Genomic DNA, 25182 nt, shown 5'->3' with positions numbered 1-25182 from the left:
AAGGGAATATTGCTGTTGATAACTTCAGGGCAGGCAACCGTCACCTTTCTCCCAGAAAGTGTTGTGTTTGTTGTCCAATGCCTGTCTCCTGGAGTAGGAGGCAGCTTGTGTGCACGCACTCTTAATCAGACAGTGCAAATATGAAAAGGACGAGGAGAGAGAACAACTACAGTGTGGGAGACACAAACTCATTTCCCATAAGCGGTGCTGCCATTTGTCCTTCCTGGCTGAAATTTGCCTCAATTCCACTGCCAAATCAACTCATCCCCAGAGGATATGTCATGAATACAGAACAAGGTATTATTACCCTAATTATGTGGATGCCATGTTGTAACAGAACAACCTGGCTTCACTGCTCTTTACTTTCAATTTCCTTACTAGGTAAATGAGGATGTAATTGTTCAAGGCTATCTTTCTGTCAGTAGTAAGAGATTAGCATCTTCAGGTACAGTGCACCCAGGATGTGTTTCACTATCTCCCAGGACTACATTCTTCCATTTGTGCACAAAGGGTGCAAGAAACAACTAGGTTTAAAGTAAAGGATCTCAGCTGCATTCCCAAAGCTTTATGGGATGAGCTAGAATCAAAATGATGCAGTTTGTTAGAAAATGTGCCAAATCTGGGAACTGAACTTTAATGTCTCATGATCCCTGGAATGTTGTAACTCACAGCCCATTCTACTTTTTCGGTATTTGGTATCATGCTCTGAAATGTTCAATTGCCCTCTAAAGTGTAAATATACCAGAAATACTTGAAAATCAGATATATAACTTGGAATGCCATCTGAACTCCTCGACTGGAAAAGGAAAGGATGCTGAGATTGTCATAAAAATTTATGTGTGCAAGAAAAGTATTACAATTAACAGCGTGGTACTATCTGCACTTTTTGAGCCAGCCTCCCCCACACATGAAGCCAGAGTATTAATGAGCATCTCAGATCTCTGAGCTGATGGACAAGCTGGGATTCAAAATGTTTTAATACAGCCTGTGTTTAGAGAGTTTCGCAAAGAAAGAATTGTTAATGAGTAATCCTTGTCCATTAGGGCACAGAGCCAATGAGCCCAAGCTTTGATTCATTGTGTTATCACTACAGGCTTCTGCTAAACCTAAAAACAAAACAAAAATGTTCCTGTGTGAGAATCGTTAGGATACTGAACTGACTGCAGAACTGTCTTACATCCTGCCATCCACGATATTGCAGAAAAGGACAGTAAGTAGTAACTTCTTACATTGCTATATCTTGCTCTTATGTTGCACAGCATAAAAGCAATTTTCTCACCAGAATTACTTAGAGGATGTTAATGAATTCTCGGTCAGGATAGAAGGAATTTTAAAAGAATAACAAGAGGAGAAGTAACTTTGTCTATAAAACTGATGCAACAACAGATATTCCCCTTGGGGGGGAAAAAAAAAAGTTGAGATCATAAAAAAAAACCGACATGGTTGGAATTCGTCATTAGAAAGCTGCCTTTAGTGCCTTTGTGTTGGTTGAAAAAAGAGCTTAACTTTGACACTGCATCTTTCCTGAAATAACACAATCTCGTTAATTATGTGCCTCAGCTTTACGATTGCACTGATTTGTTTGCTTTTTTTTTTTTTTTTTTTCATTTTAAGAAATGGAAAAGAATTGGTTAATGGAAAAATGGGAATAATCTACATAGGATAATCTAAAGGAGTGGTTATATTCATTTTACATAATTTCTCATTTTGACAGATTTGTGTATAGATACCGGGTGCATCTTCTGATGTCCAGAACTTCAGCACTTACAACTAGCATAAGCAAAAAGGAGTTTTGCATTTCAAGTGACTACTGTCAAAATCTTTAAATTTAAGAAAATGTCAGTTTACTTTGAATGCTCCTACTAGCCTTATACCTTCAAAATACTGCAAGAGCGGTACACATTTGACATATATTTCTTATTTTTACTGTTGTTGCTCATGTTACAGAGAGCTCAGAGCCCCCAGTTGGCTATATGGGAGCTCAAAAACAGGTTAGGAAAGGAAGCATGGCTGCTGAGACAGGAAAAAGGTGCTGGAGAAAGGAAAAGTGCAAAGGAATGGTGTTCAGTTCAGCCCAGAGCCAGTCAGAAGTGCCCCACTCTTTGAAGTCAACCTGCCTATGTTCAGAAATGGCATCAAGTCTTTTGGCAGAGCTTTCACTTCTACTTGTGATTTGTCCCTTCAAAATAAGCAGTATGAATATCTCGTGTTTTATCTGTGTGCTGTATCTCTTTAATTCCTTTGATTTTGAACATCATACTAAAACCAGACAGCCACACAGAGTAAATTTCAACCAAACGCATTTCTAAAACTTGCTCATATTGTTGCTTATGTTCTGCATCAGTTGCTGCATAGCTGCCCATGGTGCCATGCATGCCATGGTGATCTGGCAGTGAAAGGCTAGAAATGAGGAGTGTGAATCTTCCTCATGCTTTCATGTCTTTGATATACTTAAAAGAGAACAGGCAGGCACATAGAAAGACTTTCATAACAGCGAGGCTTTGTATTGAATATTCTACAAAAAGGCTACGAGGCAAGATCAAAAGCTTGTGAACGAGATGGGAACCTTTCCATTGATGTTAACAGTGTTCAGATCAGGCCATGGATTAACTGAAACTTCTCTGAGAACTGGTGGCCACATGTGTAAAGAATAGGAAAATATTACAGGGCAGAAAGAAGGAAAAGTTTTACTAATATTTGTGAAATTTTTTGCCGGTACTTTGACATAGCTTCCTTGACTGAGATATTGAAACAGATAAAGTCAATCTTCTGAAGGTAATTAGAGTTTTAAGGAGGTTTTCTGATGATCAAACATATTTTTGCTTTAGCTGAAAGGATGAACCTATGGTGCTTTTTACTTTCAGTGAGCCCAGTCAATTTTAACTTTAATTACTCCATAAAGAGGCTTGGTTTTGCTAACACAGAAGCCAGGGGAAGTTTCTGTATTGATGATAGAAGGCAAAGAGGCAGTTCATTGGTAAGAGTACACAATAAAACTGAAAGACCCACATCTGTGTGCATGTGTGTGTGCATACACACATTTGTATACACTCAGCAGCACCTCTCATAAGAAGGCCAAATAAACATGCATACACTGTTGTTCTTTCACCGTATAAATCTCAAATTTCTCACTTAAACATCAAATGCATAACCATGTATTGACTGTTTCGATGTGTGCTAAAATTATGTAATTCAGAGCTCTTTGTACATAATTGGTGAAGATAAGTTCAAGAAACTGAGCATATGTTTTGCTGCATATATACTGAGCTTTTTCTTTACTGTCTTATTTTGCCCTGTGAAAATAATCTCAAAAGGTGGAGCAAATAGTTTTTGAACAAACTTATTTAAAGTAATCATTTGAAACAAAGAGCTTCATTACTTGTTTCATGCCTCTTCATTTCTCTTTAAGGGCTCTATTTTGGAGAACAGTATTGATTTCCTATGCACTTATTGCCCTTATTTCAGCTTTTCCCTCATCTGATGATTTTTTTGGTTACACATCATGATGGAACATTGGTTAAGTATGGTAAGACAGTTGAGGTTTTGGACTGATAAAGAAATCTGAATTAAGAGAGTGGTTGCTGATCCCCCTTCATAGACATGAAGTGCCTCTAGAATCTGTGATGACATAGTTTTATGTCACCAAAACAAATAAATGTCTTATCTTAGGAAAACAAAAATTCTGTTGAGAGGTTCTGTGCACAGGTGGTGCAGATGGCTCTGTATGTCTCCCCACCATGTCACCAGCAAGTAATGTACCTTCGTATGCCTGCTGAGTGGCACTGTATTGCCTGTCAGTGCTATGCTTCTGAAGTTGCTCCATGAGAGTTGGAGCAAGCTGAGACCATGGCTGTTTAACTACAGGAATAGCCCCAGAGGATTAAGCTGAGAAGTGGCTAATGGCATGGTGTAAATCATGGGAACAGCTATTTGAAAGCAGAGAAGTCTGCCTCTGGGTCTGTGGCGCTTTGTGACATTGACTTATGCTGACCTATCTGTACCATTTCCTAGAACTGAAAGAAGTATGGAAGAAGTGGTGCTTAAATATCTCATATTGTGTAAGTGATGTAAGCCTGAAAGCTGAAAATCATTAGCTGCTGCTTTTGAATTACTGATTAAATTAATTGGGTAAATCTAACAGGTTCACAGCAGATTGTAGCTAGGAGCATTCTAAAGCAAAATATAAATCAGTATTTAATGAAGAGTTTGGCATTCAGGAAAATTTACAACAGCAAAGCTACATGTAATGGAAAAACAAATTTCTAGCCTTTTCAGTGGTGATCAAGCCTTATATATGACAAAAGTCCTAGTAAGATATGATCAATTTCTTTCATGAATTCCAGTAAATGGTCTACATCAGCTGAATATATTAAAGGAAATTATAGATAGGTAGATAGATATGCACTTACATATATAAAAAAAATGGGAACTCTAAAATCCTTATGAATATTTGACTGGAATTGAATCTGCCTAGATCAAAATTAATGTGGGAGGAGGGGTGGAGTTAAAAAATAAGTTACAAAAAAAGTAATGTCTGAGCATACAGGGAAGTTGTAGCAAATATGCCACAGATTTACCACAATGAATGAAGCACTGTTAATAGCATCATTTGTGTGTGTGTAAAGAATAACAGAGCCTAGGAACTCTGTCTTGAGTGGTGTTATTCAATGATATGTTAAGAAAAGAATAATTGGATAGCCTTAAAGGAATAGTTCAAAGAGACTGTAAAAATGCAAATATCATTAGAGTATAGCATGCAGCTTTCTTACCTTACATGCAGCACAGACTAGACAGATACAGGATAAATAGCATACAAGCTAAGGAACTGTGCATGAAAATTTTAACTGTATACCAAAATACTCAGTAAATAATGCCACAGGGATCTGTCTTTAAAATGTCCTGATATAACACCCCAAATCCTCTAAGAACATGAGATACTACACTCTGTGTGAATATATAGGAATTCACAATACCAGTGCTGCTGTCAGCTGTAGTAGTGTTAGCCAGCTAGGTTTGCTGAGGAAACGTGAGGCTTAACAGTAATAACAGAACATAATCTTCAAGTTTTGTTGCAGGGAAAGAGAGAATCTTGCATTGAACTGCATGGGTTGCACTCCTGTGGGCAGTAAGAAAACTACTGATGGGCTTGCATGTGAAGGCAAGGTGAAGATGGCCTCTTCTTTAGCAAGAAAATTCATAGAAAACTTCAGAATTCCTCTGAAGATACCTCATTTTGGCATTTCTCTATGGCTTTCCATTTCTTTTTCATTATTATAATTGTCCAGTCCTGACTTTGCTGCTCTCCTCTCCAATTGCAGGACCCTTAGGACAGGGCTGTAAGAGGAGCCTTCCTCCCTAGAGCCTGCCATGGGAAGTTCATGAGAAAATTACTGTATTGCTGCTGACTTCCCTTAGCAACCTCAGTGGACAGCCCCTTTTCTTGAGGGGTTTTGGCAATGGAAACCTTCCCCAGAAAACGTGACAGAGGTAGTGACATGGCTGGAAGTGGATGTGAACCTGCTAGGATGGTTAGGCTGGTTGCTAAGCCCCATCCCAAGATACGTGGAGTTTTTTGCTGCTGCAAAACTGTTTCTGTGCTAGATTTGAGAATGAGTGTTTACATGTTATTTGCTGCAGGACCCGAATCTGGTCTGTGACACAAGTAGCTTTTGACATTTCTGAGTAAACTGTTTAAATTATCTGTGGGCAGACATTTAAGATGCATCGGTCTAATTAGAGGGCCTCTGTTTATGTTAAGAAAGAACTTAATGAATCCTTATGGACAAATCTGAATATAATTACACAGCGTGCTTGCTGGTCTCACAAGCTCCTTCCCAGTCTGTGGGGCTCTGGGGCCTCCTGCTGCACTCACGTTTTTGTCAGATGACTTCAGTGCTGCTTGAGAAGCACGCTGAGCCCTCAGTGCATAGCAGGGCAGGCTCTAACTCTCAAGCAGCTTCAGTGAGTGGAAACACAGACTCAGGAACAGTCCCACGGGAATGAAATCAAAGAAAGAATTAAGATAGAATCTTTTTGGTGTCTGCATTGAGGCATTGGAGCCTATGAGGCGTCCTGTGTGCGTTCTCTGACTGCTGACAGTCCTGCCCCACGTGTAACCTTGAGCTGTTCCATCCCACACATGAATGAGCACAACCCCATTCTTGCTCCACCCAAACTGGCCAGACTTGGGCACAGGAAACTCTTGGCATAATTTCCTGCTGACTGTGGTGCTGCTATCACTGTAGCCCCAACCTGAGCAAGAGGCAGTGGTAGGCCTCTCACCTCCTAACAGCCTAGTGGTTGGAGTGGAAGGGAGAAAACCCTGCTGTTTTTCTGGGTTCAGCACTACTGGCAACCTCAGGAGGTGGCAGCTGTGTTTGATGACTAGGAAAGTTTGCCAGTGACCAGGCACAAGCATCTCTCAGCTTCCCCAAGCGAGAAAGTTGTATGGCTGCTTGAGAGAGCAGGTGAGCTAGCCTGGTTTTTAGAGCAAGGATTTGCTTTCTGTTTTTGCCACCATTTATCTTCTTTAGGCAGTAATTACTGAAGGCAAGATAAAGAACCAGTCACTGGAAATTAAACTCAAGTTTCCTGACTTGGTGTCTTCTGACCTAAACCATAAGCTTGCACTTTCTCAGTAAGTGAAAACAAGGAAATGATGAAAGAGTGATGAAAAAATAATGGAAGCAACTACCATTCCCTGGGAGAGGGTCTGGGCAGCATTGCTCTCAGCAGGTCAGCTCAGTGCTTCAATCTGTGAATATCTGAATAAAACTGAGCATAAACTGCCATCGGTTTTAATTGAACAGCAGAAGGATACAGCCAATAAGATACAGCACAGCAAGGAAAAAACAAACTAGATGCAGCATTTTATTTGAAGGCCGAACTAGATATTGTATCTTCAATCCAAAATTTGTTACAGTAAATATTGAAACAACCTCCTTGATCCTGCCTTGCAACAGGTACACAAAAATGAATTACCTTGTTTTAAATATCCTTCTTGGTTTATATCTTTCAGGATCTCCTTTCAAACTGTTTTCTTAATTATATTCCTCCTGAACTGAAGAATAAATGGGATCTGAAATGAATTTAATAGGACATCCCCAGCTAGCTACCGCAGATGGATTTTCTCTAGCTGAAGGTCCTCATTTATTTGGTAAGTTGATTAATTAAAGATAGTTTGGTATCTTAACTTTGCATAGAGACCTAAAAAAAAATGCACTGAAAACAAGTCAAAGCCAAGGATATGTGGTGGACATGTGCCCACTTTCTTGAATCATCAGTCCCTATGGAAAGAACAAACAATGAGTCTGTAGTGTTTTGTCATTTAATTCTGCATTCTGCCATCAACGCTAATAGCAGCACTTCTATATTATTATCTATTATAACACTTCTAATACCTGAAAGGCAGGGGGAAAAAAAAAAGGCAGACCTGCATATGTAGGCTGGATGTAATCTTCATGTGGGTCATTCAAATCAGGTTAAACAAACATATTTTCAGTTAGTTTCAAATAAAATCTGCCATTTATTTGCATTGCCATACTATATGTATTTATGATAGTAATTTCATCTAAATTAAAACTGTGACCATTAAAAACTCATGCTAATAATGTTAATGCTAAAACAATGTATAATGCAGGTTGCAAAAATCCATCCTTGCTCCTCTTCCACTAGTTTTGTTCTTTTTTTCAAGGATAAACACAGTCTTGTTAATGAATGAAGAATTTTTGATCAATATTTTATGACCATGGGGAAGCTGTCTTCTGCTCAGGGAGAAAAAAAATAAATAAATAGAGAGAGAATAAGACAATTTTAAGCCTTTCTTTTGGCAGCATAGAAGGACTTCTGTTGAGAATCATGATACATTCAGAGCCTCACACATAATACAGATCCCACAGAAAGCTACAGCAATTCAGAAATTTCCTTTCCAAATAAGACCAAAATTTTGTCTTTTTGAGTGGTGGAAAACACTGCAATCATTTTGGTGTCTTCTATTTGAAACAAGAGTAGCGTTTTGGGCACAGAGGGACAAGAAGCCATTCCTGCTGCAGAGCACATAGAATCTGGGAGCATCTCCATGAACCAGGCCACCACCAGCAACACAAACCCATACAACTAATCCAGAGCACTATTGCTAAAGATAAACACAAACGTTTCACTACTGTATGTTATTGTGCTATTTTTCTTTCCCTAAATTTGGTGGGTTTTTTTGTTTGGTTGGTTTGTGGTTTTTTTTGTTTTTTGTTTTTTTTTTGTGTGTGTGTGTGTTTTTTTTTGTTTTTTTGTTTTTAAGGAAGAAATACTTTAGCAGGTGAAATGCTTTGCCAATAGTTTTAAAAACAAGTATACATAAAATTATTCGAACATTTCAGGCCATAATACTTACAGAAGAGGATGACATCCAAATTTAGGACACTCAATTTTATATTCATTCATTCCTTTAAAGCTCCTGACAATTTGTGCTACTTCAGATTTTTTTTTTCCAGGTTTTTCCTCTAACAGTTACTTTTTTTGCTAATTATTTTTCAAGAGGATCAGGTAGATTCAAAACACAAGAAAGTGTGTTAATGTAAAAGAGATTTCCTCCACACCGAAATCACATTCAGAAATCTTCATGTCTTGGAAAGAGGAACTGTGTTTCCCATTATAGATATTCAGATCTTAGGGCTAAGGAGATTTAATTCAAACTGGCATTTCAGTAACAGAAAGAAATAATCTATTTTATGGGGCTCAATAGGGGTCCCACTAAAAAGGAGACTTAGCATTCCTGTTGTTTTAAGCTGACTTCCAGCTCTTTCTTTATGATCACTTGGTTCTGTTCTGTGCATTGTCACTTGAACTAAGAACAAGTCACAATATTGAGTTCTTCCTAAGTTTGATGTCTTCTGCTCTTAGAGCCCCCCAAAAATAGAAATAACAGCCAATTCTGTGCAGCAAGTTACTCATTGTGAAGATATGAATCTATTTGTTCAGGATTCTTGTAGCAATTTGTTTCATCTCCTAGTTTTGTATTTGTAAGCTACTTGCATTTTTGGCATTCTCTTTTGGCAAGTAGAGACTTGTGTACCCAAGGAAACAGGAAGCAAATATTTCTCTTAAATGACATCTTTAAAATATACATTTCTTAAAGGAGTTCTCACACATTACAGCTTTGATGTAATATAAATGAGAAACTGTTGACTTAAAAAAACATCAGCCTTTATAAATAGTCTCACTTTTCAAAGATATGCACTCACATTCTGGAAAAAGGAATCCTTGAAAGTGTATTTTCTTCTCATTATGCTTCACTGAAACTTACAGAAGAGTGTTTGTAGATCTTCACAACTAAGTGCTTCTCTGAACATCAGCACTGGGTCCAGGTCTCTCAGAAGTGAGGCTGTAAATCCTGACTTGCTGGTGCTGTGAGCCTCATCACCATGGTAATTCCAAGGGCACTGCCCCTTGCCGCCCTCAACGCTTGTAGTCACAGTAGATTTCAGAACATCATAAAGGAAAAAAGGGTTTTCTACCTTTCAGGAGTTGGAAATTGTACATTGCTATTTGAACAGAGTATGCCTGTGGTAAATTATCTCTTCGTGTCTTTGGAGTTGGCTTTAAGAGATATTTCATTTCTGTCATTATGAACCTCTGGAAAGAGGACTCAAAACAGGAAAGAGAAAGCGGGAACATCTTTAACCACAGCAAAAACCTCTCTCTTCCATCATCTGACAAACCTGCTTCTATTTTCCTATTCTATTTTCCTACCTCGCTACTTACGTGATTTAGAAACTTTGTAGATCTCTTCAGAGAAAACATCTATTTGCAAAAGTGGCCAAAACCAGCTACATAAAGTGCACTGTATATATCACCTGCATTGTAAGATTAACTTTTTCTTCCTTGCAGCTCTGCTTTTCACAGTGAGGGAAAGGGACTCCTAATGACAAGAAATCCCTGGGGTGCCCAAGCCTGCATGGCACTTGTTCTTCTAAGATCCTTCTCTGTTCTTATTTCACAAGCCTCTCTGAGTCAATTAAGGCCAGCTATGTGAAGACTGACCCAACTTCACAACCTGAACTTAAAGAATGTGACAAAATGTATGCAGCAGACTTTTAACACAATAGCCCTATTCTATTTTCTGTCAACACACCTTAGGTAGGGGTCATTCATATGCAAGATGTCAAGTGTGACACTACAGCTGACACATAGATTGGTCACATACACTGATTTTTAAAATTTCTTGTAATGTAATATTAAAACATTACAAGGCAAGAAATGTTTTCCTAATTTTGCATACCCCCATTGGAAAAGGTGTGTAAGGTGAAAATCTGCATTTGACAAAACAATGAAAATGCCATTGGAAAGTGTTTTATCCTATCCTAGAACAGTACCTAAGATAAACTGAAGAGGCTCATTCAATTTTAGATAAATCTGTATTTCTTCTGGTTATGCCCATCTCCTTTTTTTTCCTTTCCTTTTCTTTTCTTTTTTTTTTTTTTTTTCTATTTTCTTTTTTTTCTTTTTCTTTCTTTCTTTTTAACAGTAGTAGGATAAAGTGTCCAAACTGATTAAACACCTTCCAGATCATAAGATATGTTAAATAACTGTTTGTCCTCCGCACCACCTGGCCAGGGATGAAACATCTGGTTTCATCCTTATAGAGAAGATAATTAGGCCTGTAACAGACCCCTAGATCAAAAGGAAACAAAGCAACACAAATTAAAACAGAAAATCATGTATGTTTAATAATTATTGTGAGGAGAGCTAAAGCAAACCGAGTGGGATCTGAGGAAAAAAAAAAACCAAGAAATTAGAGAAGTATGCAACTGAACAGGACTGAGAGTGAAGATTGCACCACAGAGCGAGGCAAAACCAAAATGCATGTATACTGCTTCCTCCTGTGCATTTTAGCCTGGAAATCTGACTGTTTTGTGAAATTACAGAGGAATCTAGCAGGAACCATTCCCAGAAAAGCTGCTTGGACAAGACTGCTGTAGATTTGTCTGGCTTTGCCCTACACTGTTCACTAACACTCTATCTCAGTGGGTTTTACACGTCTTCACACCTTTGCTGCTATCAAATGATGGCATACAACACACTCTCCTGGCTTCAAGCAGACAACAGAACCCTCATGATTTTACAGATGATTTGAGCTGAAATGACACCTATTAAGTGATAATACCTGAGAGCCACAGGAAGGCTGCATGGGCCCAGAAAAGTAAGGTCAGCAACATGGACTACAAATTCAGCTGCATCCTACCTGTTCTTTAGAGAGTTAGCTTTACCCTCAAACAACATAGTGAAGAATTGGCACTTGGCCTTGGGTCAAGGGCATCTTCCTGGCACTCTTCTATGTCATCATATAGATGTGTCCAGCAAGGCTAAGCACTCTGGCTTGTTTTGGAGAATACAAGCATTTCTGGGCTTAAAAAGCACCTGCTTATCCAGTCGACTAAAATGGGCTACTGAACTGGTTAATCTATTGCACAGAATCATCTGAGGTTGTTAAATCTTTACTGATGAATATTTTGCCATGAGTAAACTGTTACAGTTACAGAAAATTACACTGTCTAAGCTTTTTGGAGGCACCCTCTGACATGGAAAACAGATTTTATCCAGGTAAATTACCAGTGGATGCTGGCGTTGCTATTGTTTCAGGCATTTACTAACAAGTTTCTCTGTAATGAAGTTAATCAGTAAACGATATAACCTCTGGCCTGTATCACTCCTTTGTGAGTCTTAAAGAAAGTTCTCACTGTGAAAAAGGCAACGGGATATAGACAAAGCAAAAACTTCAAGGGAAAGAGGAAAGCAGAGAAAGAGAGAAAGAAGGACTGGGTAACGTAAGGACAGTATTTTGCTTCAAGATATGGTCTGACAGAAGACGCTGAGGTAGGATATCGCTCTGCTCTTGTTTGGATGTGTGTGTGATCTGAACTTGTATTCTTCACTGAAACCGTAGGGTGCTATGAGGTTGTTTAACTCAAGCGATCCTTAATACTCTGAAAAGAATTTGTTTGGAATCACATCAGGATTTCATTAATGGCTGCTCTAAGGTTTCCAATTACTTAATCCTGAAGTTTGTGCTGATTTCCACTGTGAACACCTTCGAGACTGCCAAAGGTTCTTATTGGAAACCTTCTTGTATTTTTGACCCTGTTAGTTTTATATTAATGGAATAATAACATTTTACCTTAAAATGTGACATCACTGTAATTTCTGTAATATTCTTAATCATAGAATCATAGAATCAACTTGTGTTATTCTTGAGTCTGGAACCTCAATTTAAAACTACTAATTGAAAACACTTTCTTTAGTTCCTTCAAGGGAAATTCCTTTTCAATTCATCAAGTGCTTAAGCCTACATTAAAAATATTTTAATTTATATGCAAAATACTCAGAAACGAACTCAAAACTCTCTCATGTGTTTCAGTTGCGAGATATGTTGTAGAAAAATATTTGCAAAATTCTGACTACATCCATATCAATGTTTCATGTTGTAAGCTTTCCTGGTTTTTGTAAAATATTTTCACTGAAGGTCACTTATTTGCAAAAGATAACCTAAAGGTCAACAACTGTAAGTAATCCACAGTTATGTGCATCTAAATAGTTTTTAAAATTGTAAAAGGTAGCATTTCAGAAGGAAAAACAGGTGTTTCAAAATAGCTAAGACTAAGCAAATAAAAAAGATGACTATATTCCAGTGAGTCCATTTCTGACTTCGCTTTCACTGCTTTTTACTACTTGACTCCAGTGATTTCAATGGCTGCCTCACAGTGCTTCACAGTGGCACGAGACCAGCTCATTGCAGACTTATTTCTTCTTATGTCTTGATAAAAGCATATGTGCATTCTGGTTAGTAAGATAAGATTAGGTGGATGGTTGTTTTTTTTTTTTTTGTGATCAGAAACTACTTGTTTTAGATTTGCACGTATGCTTTGCAAAGCATAATTCTCAAAGTTGCTGTGATTTTAAAGGGTCATGCAAGACAGAGCAGCACACTGTATGGTTCTGAGAGCAGAATCCCTGCAGCCTTTGTGAAAAGCTCTGTGCACACCGCTGGCTGAGGAGCACTGCTCCAACCACATGTTTTGGATCAGGCCAAAGAAATTCTTCATCTTGGTAACTTCAAAGCAGTTGATTTCTGTTTCAACCTTCTCATTTTTAAAGAAAATATTCCAGATTAAAAGGACATTTCAACTAAAGAATGAGAGTTTCATTTTTAAATTGTCTTTCTGGAAGAACTTTACATTTTTAAACAAATATTTTTAGGAAAAATGTTGAATAGCTAATGCTTGTTTTGCATTGTTTAATTCAAGCCTTATTGATGATTTTGTGGAATAATAATATTCAACAGAAATTGTTGAACTGCTTTGGGTAAAGACATCTCAGCACAAGTCTGCTAATTTCTAAGGATGAAACAGAAGTTCCCACCAAAGCTCTTCAAACTAGACAAATCAGTTCAACTTAATAATAATAAAGCCTTAAGCTGAAGCAGGAAAGCTTGCACTGTAACTAAGTATCCTTAAAAATCACTTTGGTCTCCATCAGTGAGCCATCTGCATACTTCCAGAATTTTAACTGCAAACTAGCTGTATAGAAAACAAGATTGTATTCTCTCGGTCTCTCTTTATCCTGTTCTCCCTCTTTCTTTCCACTGTTCTAACCATGAATAAAATTTAGCTGAAAGTCTTCATCTCTATTTCTTTTGTATTTTACATTATAGATTGATGGGTTTTGTGTCCTTCAGTAGTAGAATGCAGTTAATAATTATGGAGATTTCTGTAAACATCTGTATATAATGCAAATGCTACTTTAAATAAATGCTAAATGATGTCTCAGCATTTGCTGCAGTTCTTTTGCAGCCCTGAGTTTTTAATAAGTCCAGAGATGATTTTCTTCTGTGGAAGGAATGTTGCCTTCCAAGCAGTTCAAGAGACTGAAAAAGAGCTTTTGTGGAATTTCCGGTAGATGGCACAAAGATAAAAATCAACAGTTTCTTCATTTTCATTTTGGAATCTCCCTCTTTCCTTTAGGAAACTTAGTCAACAAAGTAATTCCTAACTAGGAAACAGCAGCTTAGGTTTCCATGGTGAACAGATTCCTTTCCAAACAGTCTGAATGATTTGTATAATGACTGTGTGTCTTGCCATTAAATTAACACTGCTTTTGTGCATAAAGTATTTTGAACAATCTCAAAGGGCAGCATTCCAACAAACTAGAAATAAAATTAAAGAAAGACCACCTACTCATTAAACCTGTAGTCATGAGGCCTTTCCTTGCATTTGAATTTCATACTGAACAACAAAGCTCAGCATTAAATCATTGCTATTTTCAAGTTTCATACCTTCTGCAGCTGACAGGTATCACTGCAGTGACAGTTTAGTTTTGACTCACAAAGCTCTGACTTCATCTTCAGGCTCTTCTATAGAAGATGTCAATGCTTTCTCTCAAGAATCTAGAGGTCCATGTTATTTATTTGAAGGACATAAACATGGGCTTGAGGAGTACCTTCTGCTACGTACTACTGTAGTATGTGGGTCTTGGCTTCTGCTGGAAGAAGAAAACGTGACAATACTGCTAGCAATAAATAACACCATCACTCTCTTTTAGGCTCGTCTTATTTTTCCAGACTTGTGTCTTTCTGTTTTTTCTTGAACTCGAACCTCTACATTTGCTATTGGCAAAGATGTGCTGTGGACAATACAGCATTCGGCCAAATCCAAGCCAGTTGCATCACTTTTGCAGCACGGTGAAGTAGAAGGGGCAGAAAGCTGCACAGCAAGCATGGGACCTTGAAAGTGAAGAAGTAATTGAAAAGCAAAGATTAGTTTCTGTCACTAACCGAAGACAGACAAAGGAGAGGGAAAAATCCCCTGCTACAGATTTTTCTTCCTAGCTGTCATTACAGAATGTTCCTTCTTCGCTATTAGCATTTCTTCATTGTTTCTGATTCCTCAGAAGTGAAGGAAACTTTCCAGGAATTGATTTTGTCAGAAAAAGCTTTTTTGAGTGCTTTAGCAGCACAGTTAAGTAATGGTCACCAACAAACATTTATCTATGATTTCCTTGTAAATTCTGCTGTTGACTTCAGTAAGAGTGTGACTAGGCATCTCTCCAGTAACATACACTATTTTTATTGAATTATCTTCTTGGAATTAATGGAGGAGCAGTCTCAGTATTTTCATGAAATAGAAAGATGTGACTTTCCAACAAAAAGTATAGAATAATTTGCAAATAACTTTTTAATTAACCTTTTCATCTGGTTGACATGGGCTTCCTTTTATTTACATCATCTAAGGACTGTTAGATGTAATTTCACTTGTTAGATTGCAATTTCACTGCAAAAAATGAGATCTAAACTGTATTTTGAATAAGACAAGCAGAATGTGAATCTGCAATTCAATGAAGTAGGTAAGGTAGCCTCCAGGTACTTTGCTGATACCAACTTTACAAACTACTTTAACAGGAAATTATGCAATTCTTTTCATATCTCATTCACCATTACCAGGTTTGTTGTTGGCTTGAAGGTGAGTAGTGCAGAGTAGGGAGGTGTGTCCATGAGAAGTGGGCGAATGCTTTAAGTCCCATAGGCTTGTAGAGATTGGAAACTGGGCTGCAGGGGCTGACTCGGTGACCACTGTAGGCTGGCTGCTGGGAAGATCCCATTTTTCCACTTACATCAGGAATATCTTCCCTACTTCTTCTTTGCAGTCTCACTGTCCCCTTTCAGACTCTTCCTGAAAGTTTATTTCATGTACTCAGTCACATAATTAAGTTTCTCTCTTGTCTTTCCCCAATGTAGCATTCCCTTCACAGTGTATTCATGCAGAATTATGTAGAAATTAACACAGTTTTGTGTCTTGATCTAGCTTTCATCAATACCATAGGATTTTTTAGTTTACTTGGATTTCTTTTGTTGTACTGCAAATCTTAATTCAGTTTACTAATTTATTTGTAGTATGATTACTCTTTCTCATAAATTGAACATTTATATTACTAGCTATGTGGTATCTTTCAATTTTTTTTAATGTGAATGGCAGTGTGTGACATTCCACCTGTAATAAAGGAGTATCTGAGAGTGGCTGATTTGAAAACACCTTTCAAGATGCACGCACAGACCATGCAGTCTTTGTGATTATGCCATATAATTTTTGAGATGGATGTCTGAGGAAGTGCAAAATTTTCTGGTAATTGTCTTTTCACAGTGTAATAATCTGTGTTTTGGATTTCTTCTTTGTTTGTTTGTTATTTTCCAGGTATCCTTTCAGAGCCAATGAGTTCTCCAGTGCAAGAAGCAGACGTTTCTCCTTATGCACAGTACAACAGTGTGCCATTTCCCCAAGTTCAGCCTCAGATTTCATCACCACCTTATTACTCCAACCTGGGATTTTACCCTCCACAGCACGAGGAATGGTATTCCCCTGGGATGTACGAGCTTAGGAGAATACCCTCAGAGACCTTTTTCACAAGAGAGACAGAGATAATGGATATCCCTGCAGCCAAAAAGCCTAGACTGGGCCACTCCACGGGAAGAATGAAAGGAGAAGAGCTCTGTGTGGTCTGTGGTGACAAAGCCTCTGGGTACCACTACAATGCTCTCACTTGTGAAGGATGCAAAGGTAAGATGAAACCAGTTACAGAATACTACTTGACTGTTAAGCATAGCAGTATTAGCTTCTCATTTTTTTCTTTATATTTTTTGTCCACGTCATGAAGTATTGTAGAAAATTACACTTGGTTTTGATATACATATTACTCTGGATTTTCCCCAAGACAAATTGTCAACATCTTCCACCTATGAATCCATTTTCCCATGAGTATAGAGCACAGTTGGCCAACCTGTAACTCTCGAGACATCATCAGGTTTCATTCAGCTGAAGATCAGCTTCCATGCAGTGCCTGGCAGTCTGACTTTGCTGTCTCAGTGGCTATTGAACCCAGCCTGCTCCTATGGAAAGAGCCAAATTCATGGACACCCCTTAGGATCTATCTCTGTGCTAGGCTGCCCTAGAAATCAGCTGTGACTTCAGTCCATATTTAATGCACATTGAAAGGAAGTGAAAGCTATCAGCCCCCATCTCAAAACTGTTCCCAAAGAACCCTCTTCCTTCAGCTCCTAATGTATAAGCAGTGTATCTTTAGGCTTGTGAAATGAATGAACTTTTCTAATTCCAGTTGTGTTTCTAGAAACAGCCTCTATCCCTAGAAAGAAAGCTTTTTCCAGTTGCATTTGCAGCCTAAATATCTTACTTCCTAGGGGAACAGTATTCACGAATCTGCAGGATAAAGGGGATATAGAAAATTATTGCCATTATTGAAGACATTATTGTCAGATATTTTAGCAGAGGAAACAAAAAGGATATATTGGTGGAACAACTACTGTACCTTAAGACGGTTACTCTGTGATGAGGCCAAGGTGCAAAGTAGGATGAAAAATCCCTCAGTTTTTCATCCTATTTTGTGAACAAATGTTTAATTAAGGTTTCTGTTCCATGGATAAAGGCTGCAGTATGAATATAGATACTAATCTTAACGTGGAGCTCACTGTCATTGAGGGTGGACTTTGAAGTACTTTTAGGTTTTGCTCTACCTCTTACAGATTCATTTCTGAGGACAAAACAGACCTCAGTGGTCTAACACTGTAAACACTGTAAATGCAATTAAAGGTCATACAGTTTATCTGAATAATTCCAATAAATAAGAGATTGGTTTCTTTCTGCTGCCTGAATATTCTCAAAGTAAAAATAAAATAAAATAAGTAGCTTATGCTGTCTTTATGAAGACAATTTATATTCAGGTTTAATGTGAAGATTTGAAATCATGATACGTTTATTTTGTTAGCTAGCTGTTCCTACTGTTTATTATTTCAGTTATGAAATGACTTAGTCTATTTTTCGAAGATTTATAATTAAAAATTCTGGAGTGTTTAAAAAACATCTCTGGGAGTTAGTTAAAGATATCAGGTAAATACACAGGCAATATGTGTTCAACTCTCTACTGATTCAGTTTGAATCATTCTGCATAATTATAATTATACTACTTTATTGGGATAATTTATTTTATGTTTTCTCTCTATTTCATGATTGCAACATCAATTATGTGGAATAGTATCCTTGATCAAACATAGTAAAAGCTGAATTATTTAAAGACCATGCATTCAATTTCTACAATAAACTTGAGAGGCCATTAAAATAACAGCTGATTCAGGAAAAAGATGTGCTGAGGACAGTAATTCTCTTTTACAATGTGAAGAGGACATAGTCTTTTCTAGACCTCTGATCATCCTTCTGTCCCTGTGGAATTCTTCACGTTGTTATCTATTACCTCAAGACACATTGACCAAAACTGGGCTCGGTAAGACAGTTGCACTCTTATCAGTGTAGTAGGATTACTTCACACATCTCATATCTGAGCATGGCATTAACTCTTCTTCTCAGTGACAAGACTGCTAATTCATGCTCACTGAGTGTCCTGAATAATACACAGATCTCTTTCTGCAGGCCTGGTGCATACCCTCCAGTGCCCCTGCTCCAATGATGCTGTGGAGATTCTGATTCAAAGTTGGACACTTAGCAAATATTTATATGGGAGTCAGTTCTCTGTGATGAATATGTGAATTTTTTTTACCATTATTACTTTATTGGATAGTGCATTCAGCAACACTCCTCATTCTTCTTCCTTGAGTAGAACAACATTAAGATCTTATTTATCATCCCTCATGAGAATAGCAATCTGAAGATATGAATTGAATTATACATTTCTATCTTATTTTTTTCAATACACGAACATCCTTTAAGAAATATTTATTAATTATTTAATATTTTACATACTATATAAAAGCAGATAAAACATTTGCCCTTATAGGATAGTTGCCTCTAGTATAAAAATAGAAATTAAAATTAAATAAGAGGATTTCTTGAGGTTTTTCTCATCTGTAACATGTCAGTTTTGAAGATACCACCTTTTTACAATAATACTAGCATCACAAATATGGTCCTTAAAGGATAAGATACTCCATGAGCAACATTTCATTATAAGGACCATTGTACCGTGCTTTAAAGCCTGCTCCTCTAGAGGCCAATTCCCTGATAATCTTTGCAGGCAGATATCAAAGCATATAAAGATATCAAAGATATACAGGCATTTTTTAAAACAGCCAATAATTTTTAATTACGCATCTTTGAAAATATACACTAAGCCATTTCGTAAGATAATAAACACTAGGAACAGCTTAACCTGCGTAGTGGTCTTTGAAGGCCATTTTGAGATGCTGCAGAACAACTGTGATGCAGTACTGTGTTTGTTCAATGAAGATACTGAGCATGTTTGCAGAGAGAAAAGCTGGTTGTGAATTCCCCTTACGTAGAACAACACCAGTTTTGGCACTCTTCAAAGCATTTCTGATGATGCTTAATGATTCTTATATCAGAGCCAGCATACTTCCTGTGAAATGAAGTGCTACTTTAATCATCTCAGATTCACACCCACCACGTGGGCATGGGAGGAGGGAACGCCACAGCATGTCCTGGTAATCTGACAGAGTGGAGTTGTGCTTTGTTACCAACTGTGAACTTCAAAATCTGTTAGGTTGAGATTCTCGGAACAATTAGACACCAGGATGGCAAACTGAGATACTTACAAAGCTTTCATCTATGTTTTTAACAGCTATCTTCCTTCACTGTTTATAATTTCCTTAGGAAAAATTAGGATTGGCAACAGTGGAGCAACTGTAATCTTAATTAATTATATTCATTACTGGCTGAGAGAACAAAGCAAAATCAACATTTACAGCTAACGTGAGATTTTTGCAGTTTGGTAACATCAAATCAAAGTTAGACCGTGCCAGAAAAGCCTTCATCTTTTGGGGACTGCCCCTTCATTATTCTGACAGATGCCATTTCTCCGCATTTTTGTAAAAAGCCATCTGTTATAGGAGATTGTGCATCAAGTACTACAAGCAATATAAGTTTATTTGGACTTATTAGTAAAGACAATGTATTAAAAAATTACCAAAATTTTTATTTCAAAGTCAATTGTGAAGTCTGTTCGAGAAGAAAATGATTCACTTCATGATAGAACTGCAATGAGAATAGGATTAAAACTACTTTTTGTAAAAAACAAAACAAAACAATTTAATTTCTTATTCCATATAATTTTGCTTTTCCAAAAACTTTCTTTTAAGAGTAAGTATCTGAGTCCTATTAGCTTCTACCTTTTTGCATCCCTATTTTTGGATCCTTTCATATTCTTTCATGTTTTTTAAGTGCTTATTTACCAAGGCTCTTTTCCCGTGCTCCCTCGAGAGAAAGCAAACTAGCAGAGAGTGTGAGGGAAAAATTGGACTTAAAGTGTCATAAATATTCGAACAGTGCTTTTTAATATTTACTACTAATTAATACTTATCACAAATTACAGGATTTAAATTTAACAAATAGTTGCCTTTAACTGACACTGAGAACCAACAGCTTAAATCCAGGCCTTTCTCTTCCTTCCCTGAGCATTAAACGGTAATGTATTAAACACAGCGCAAATGATGAATAAAAATAATGCCTAGGGCTGCAGAAGGTTCCAAGCAATCTGCATTTCAAAAGAGACTGATGCCAGTCAAATATATTTATCTGAAAAGAAGCCAAGAATGAAAGCTATTTCAAGCAGGAAATAAAGCAGATTTAAAGAAACACTAAATTTTTTAGTGAGCAGAATAGTTTTACTCAAAGCTATGTACTGGTGCTTCAAAGAGATGACACAGCTGTAGAAACTTGGGCCAAAATTGGGAAATTGTCATCTGACAATGGCAAAGTCACCATGGCATATCATGTTATCTTGCTCAGATTCAGCAGCATATTATCCTAGCTCCACACATTCTGTGGATTCACATTCACGTTGTCTGTGGAAACACACAGACAAATCCTTCAATGTGCAAAAAATTCAGAATCACATCTAAATTTGCCCTGCAATTTAAGTGTGGGAGACTGGATCTTATTTGGTGCATCTGGTATTGCATGCAAGTGCCAGGCCGGAAAACAATGGCATCTTTATTGTGCTGGCCAGGAGCAAGAAGAACACAAAAGTTTGTGAATAGTTCTGCTTGCTGTAAATTTACGTAGAGTTCTAGTTTCAATTGCAGTATAAATCAGTGACGTATCAGGATAAGCTCTGAGAAGTCTACCTCAAAAGCCTGCCCTCAGGTGAGGAGGAGAATCAGCCTTCCCTGCTATGACAAAGGTAGTTAATTCCCCCTGCAGCTGATGCTAGATAGTCTGCTATATGAAGGATAACTTCAAAAGATTGTGATGGCACAGTGAGTCACACTAAAAATTCAGGAAACATTTAAGTCGTGATCGGCTGCAAAGACTCCGATGTTTTTGTGATGACTCTTACTGTAAAAAATTTCATATCTTGAGCACTGCACCTTTTTTCCACCGTTCCTCTCACAGAGCTGTGCTAGGCAAAATCAAGTAGTAGATGACTAGACTCATAGTAGACTACATATTGAGTCAAGTCCCTGTAGACTTCTGGGATGAGTTCTGGTTTGCAGTAACTGCTGTGCAACTTTTGTGTGAATCCAGTGATGATATCAATTGAAGTGCTTGTGTATTTGAAATCAGGTAAGTGCTTAGTTCACCAGGGGACAGTGCTTAGGGAAAGGGATCAAGGTATCCTGTTAACAGCTGAGGAGGCCTCACGTACAATGGGTGGATATGGTACAGCTTCTCTACTAGACCTGGAATGGGCAAATAGACCAGTATGTGGAACCTCTGCAGCTCCCAAGAGCTGCAGGGAAGTATAACCAGTTATTCATCTCTCTTCCTGTGCATTCTGTACCTCAAAAGACTTAACAGGCTGGTATTTTTTTCACCGGTTTGTATGCTATCACTCCTATAGCAGGTGCTCAGCCTGGCAGGTTTCAGATTTGGGTCTGAATTTTCTCAAGGTCAGCAGTTGCAGGGCCTTACTTGGGGCTAATTTCTAATATGGATACATGATCTAACATGCTCGTTTATTAAATTACACTATCTTGATACAAACAGCAAGAATTTAAGCACCCAGGCACCAAAAGAAACCTGCAGTGTAGCAGAACCAGTGTAATTCGGAAAACCCTTATGGAGATGCTCTTCATCTTTGTTATTTGCTGCTTTGAGAGTTTTTTTTAATCTATGTCACTGTTGTGTTGTGCAGGGTTCTTCAGAAGAAGCATCACAAAAAATGCAGTGTACAAGTGTAAAAATGGAGGCAACTGTGAGATGGACATGTACATGAGGAGGAAGTGCCAAGAGTGCCGTCTAAGGAAATGCAAGCAAATGGGCATGTTGGCTGAATGTATGTATACAGGTATTTGCATCATACAGTTAGAGTGAGCAGAGAATGCACCAAATACTGTATTTGTTTAATTGAACTGGTCTTAATAACAAACTTATAAAAGATACAGTCTGGAGGGTGGAAAGTGCAATAATGATGATGCTGTTACACTGTGCATCAAATCCCATTGAAAAGGCAAGCATGTTTGTAAGAAACAGGATTTGGTGGTCAGGGACACAGAGGTATAAGAGCTGAGCAAATGATGAAGGAAAAGTTGTCCTTCAGTAGGTGAGTGGGAGAAAAGTTGGTCGGGAGAAGCAAGTCTCTGTCAGTGAGCAGTATGCAGTGCTATGGGAGGCAGAGCAGGATAAGTCCTGGTGCTTCCTCTTGTTCTTTCTCGTCCTCTCTCTGTCCAGTTCTTGCTAACCAAGTCCAAATGCTGGCATTCAAACACCACTGTTTTTCAGAAAAGAGGAAGGCTGCCATGAGCAGGCAGTACCTGTGGGCTTGCTCAGTGTGCATTCCCAGACCCCACCCCAGTAATCAAGTTAAGACAGCTGAGGGCTGGCCCTTTTTTATAGTCTCATTTACTTTTTGAGTGGCACTATGGATTTTCTTGCCCTCATATAGACACATAGGTAGGACTGGATCCAGAGATGAAGCAGATGGACTTTAACAACATTTCATTTAAAGAGAATACTCTATTCAGGCTGACAGTTTATAAATTTCATTAAGCTTTACATTGGCCAACTTAGAACAGAGATGCTGAAGTGCAACTTTAAGCATTTTCAAGAAAATATATTTCCAAGCCAGCTCCTGAAAATAGTCTGTAAATATCTGCTCTTCTGCCTTCCATGAACAGGGCAACAATTTATTTTTCTTGACAGCTCCAATCATTTTAGCATACACATATGTGTGAAACCAATTTGGGTTCATACAGGAAATTAATCTACTCGGAATTTTTAATATACTTCCATCCCTCAATCTGATCAGAAGATGCTACACTAACTGTTGGTTTTGTGAGAAACAATAAGCTCCATCATGTTTGGAATGCATTGCCAGCATAGAGTAATTAATCTTCCATTCTGCAAATTGAACAGGCTACAGAGATTCTATGATATGACATATTCTTGTGCAATATGTAAATATATGAGCAGACACCACCACTGTGATGACAGCACTCAGTGGGTCCCTCCACGTCAAAGGGAAACGACTCCCTTCTGGTGCTGATCCCAGGTCCATTGTTCAACGTTTGTAGGATTTAAAATAGCCCAAGTGACTCAGTAGAAAAACAAGCGATCTCTAAAAAAAATAGGTCACCGTAAATAACACCAACTGGGCACGCATGAAAGTTTTAAGCTGGCTGATCATTGTCAGAAATTGGCACATGTGAAATAAAAGCTAGTGAGTGGCACTGCCATTTGACTCTTTCTCTGCAATGGAAACACTGGGTATCTTCTGTCGCTCATGACTTAAACATAAGCGTGCTTTCATGCACTGCAATGAGGATGTTTTGCAAGGTACTATTTAATGGCTTCTAAGTAGGAGTGTGCTGTATAATTGCTTTTAGTTCAAGGCAATCCAGAACAGTAAAACATGAAGCTTCTAGGAGTACAAAGCATTTATTTGAAAAAAGTGACTAGGAAATAAAAGACAACCTTGAACTTTGTTTCACTGTTTCTCTTACTCATTTTGTAAGATTGTAATTACAAGCACTGTGAATTTCTTTTTTTCCAATGAATAAAGAGGTAAAGTCTTATAAACGTTTATGGTATGGCTACTCAATAATCCTGCTCCTGCCCTTTATACATGAAAGATCAAAACTGCTCACCATCAGTTTCAGTTGCTTTCTGTGGTTTTTTTTACAAACTGCACATTTCTTGTATGAAATGTCTACCTAGGGAAGACCCAAATTATGCTACTCTTTCTAGAATTTAATAACTGTTTAATAACCACTGAAAGCCAGCTAGCTCTGAGATAAAAAGGTGAAGTCCTGTCTCTTGCTTGACTTTTCCAGTTAACTTAGTTGGAGCTAGAATAAGATGTCAGCAGCAGGAAGCTTAGGAAAATCTAGTCTTAGCTGCTTAAGGCAAAAATAAGCCACATTTTCCTTAGGAAGGCAGCAGGCTAGATCCTGAGCTGGTGGAAAATGGTGCAAGCCCATTAGCACTGCCAAAGGATGTATCAAATATTATCATTTAGAAAAAGAAATCTATGATGCTGTGCAGCAGCACAAATTACATGGCTCAATACCAATTATTATCTCCATCATTCCTATTCCCCCCTTTCAAGGTATTATTTGCAGGTCTTATTTTAATCATGTAAATTTCCTCTTCTCTCAGTAGTTCAGGTAGGTTATTTTATATAGTGCTTAAACAGGAAATTAAAAACATTCACAATGAAATTCACTGTTTTCATGGTATCTTCCTTTACCATCATGCACTCACTGAATGAGCACCTTTCCCTACTCTGTGTTTTCAAAGGTGAAGAATGGGAAGAACGCTTGAATAAAAGTCCTGTGGTGATATGTTTATTTTTAGATGAATACTTAACAGTTTACTTTTTCATTTGTGCTTTTTGGCTGTCTTCCACTGGTTGCTTAGGGTACACATTGTCCCTTTCTTTTGTTATAAGCAAGCTTTTAGTTTTTATGACATTCATATAGGGATGCTCTCCAGTTCAAAGGACTGAAATATAGTCTAAAACAAAATACACCAATGCAAATATCCTTTCACTGGGGCAAATGAAACCCTAGAGTAAAACTACAGTTTTATCCAGTTTTCTAAGACAAAGAAAAGCAAACTATCAAGAGCAACTGGGTAAAATTTTCAATTAATGCATTTTTCAGCTGTATTTGCCAGCCTCAGTTACTTCTGGCCTAAATTTTCAGCTGTTGGTCTATCT

At 37.8% G+C, this 25182-nt stretch overlaps 1 protein-coding gene across 3 annotated transcripts in view; it reads left to right on the top strand.

Annotated features, from left to right (window-relative positions):
- The first annotated feature begins 1060 nt into the window (after nt 1–1060).
- Nucleotides 1061–25182, top strand: part of NR1H4 (nuclear receptor subfamily 1 group H member 4) — a 39634-nt gene continuing 15512 nt past the window's right edge. The window contains exons 1-4 of one of the 3 annotated variants that reach the window (XM_052669039.1): nt 1061–1210; nt 7019–7156; nt 16236–16598; nt 22159–22311. In XM_052669039.1, coding sequence (XP_052524999.1) covers nt 7072–7156; nt 16236–16598; nt 22159–22311 — 601 coding nt within the window. In that variant the 5' untranslated portion in view covers nt 1061–1210; nt 7019–7071. Of the gene's footprint in view, nt 1211–7018; nt 7157–11707; nt 11869–16235; nt 16599–22158; nt 22312–25182 lie in introns of those variants that run through there. The other 2 variants (XM_052669040.1, XM_052669041.1) reach the window with 2 other exon arrangements.

Source organism: Tympanuchus pallidicinctus, unplaced genomic scaffold, assembly GCF_026119805.1.
Source record: "Tympanuchus pallidicinctus isolate F22 unplaced genomic scaffold, pur_lepc_1.0 scaffold8, whole genome shotgun sequence".
NCBI classification, from domain to species: Eukaryota; Metazoa; Chordata; class Aves; order Galliformes; family Phasianidae; genus Tympanuchus; species Tympanuchus pallidicinctus.
Note: the sequence above shows the minus strand (reverse complement) of the source record. Positions and strands in the feature narration are given on the sequence as shown.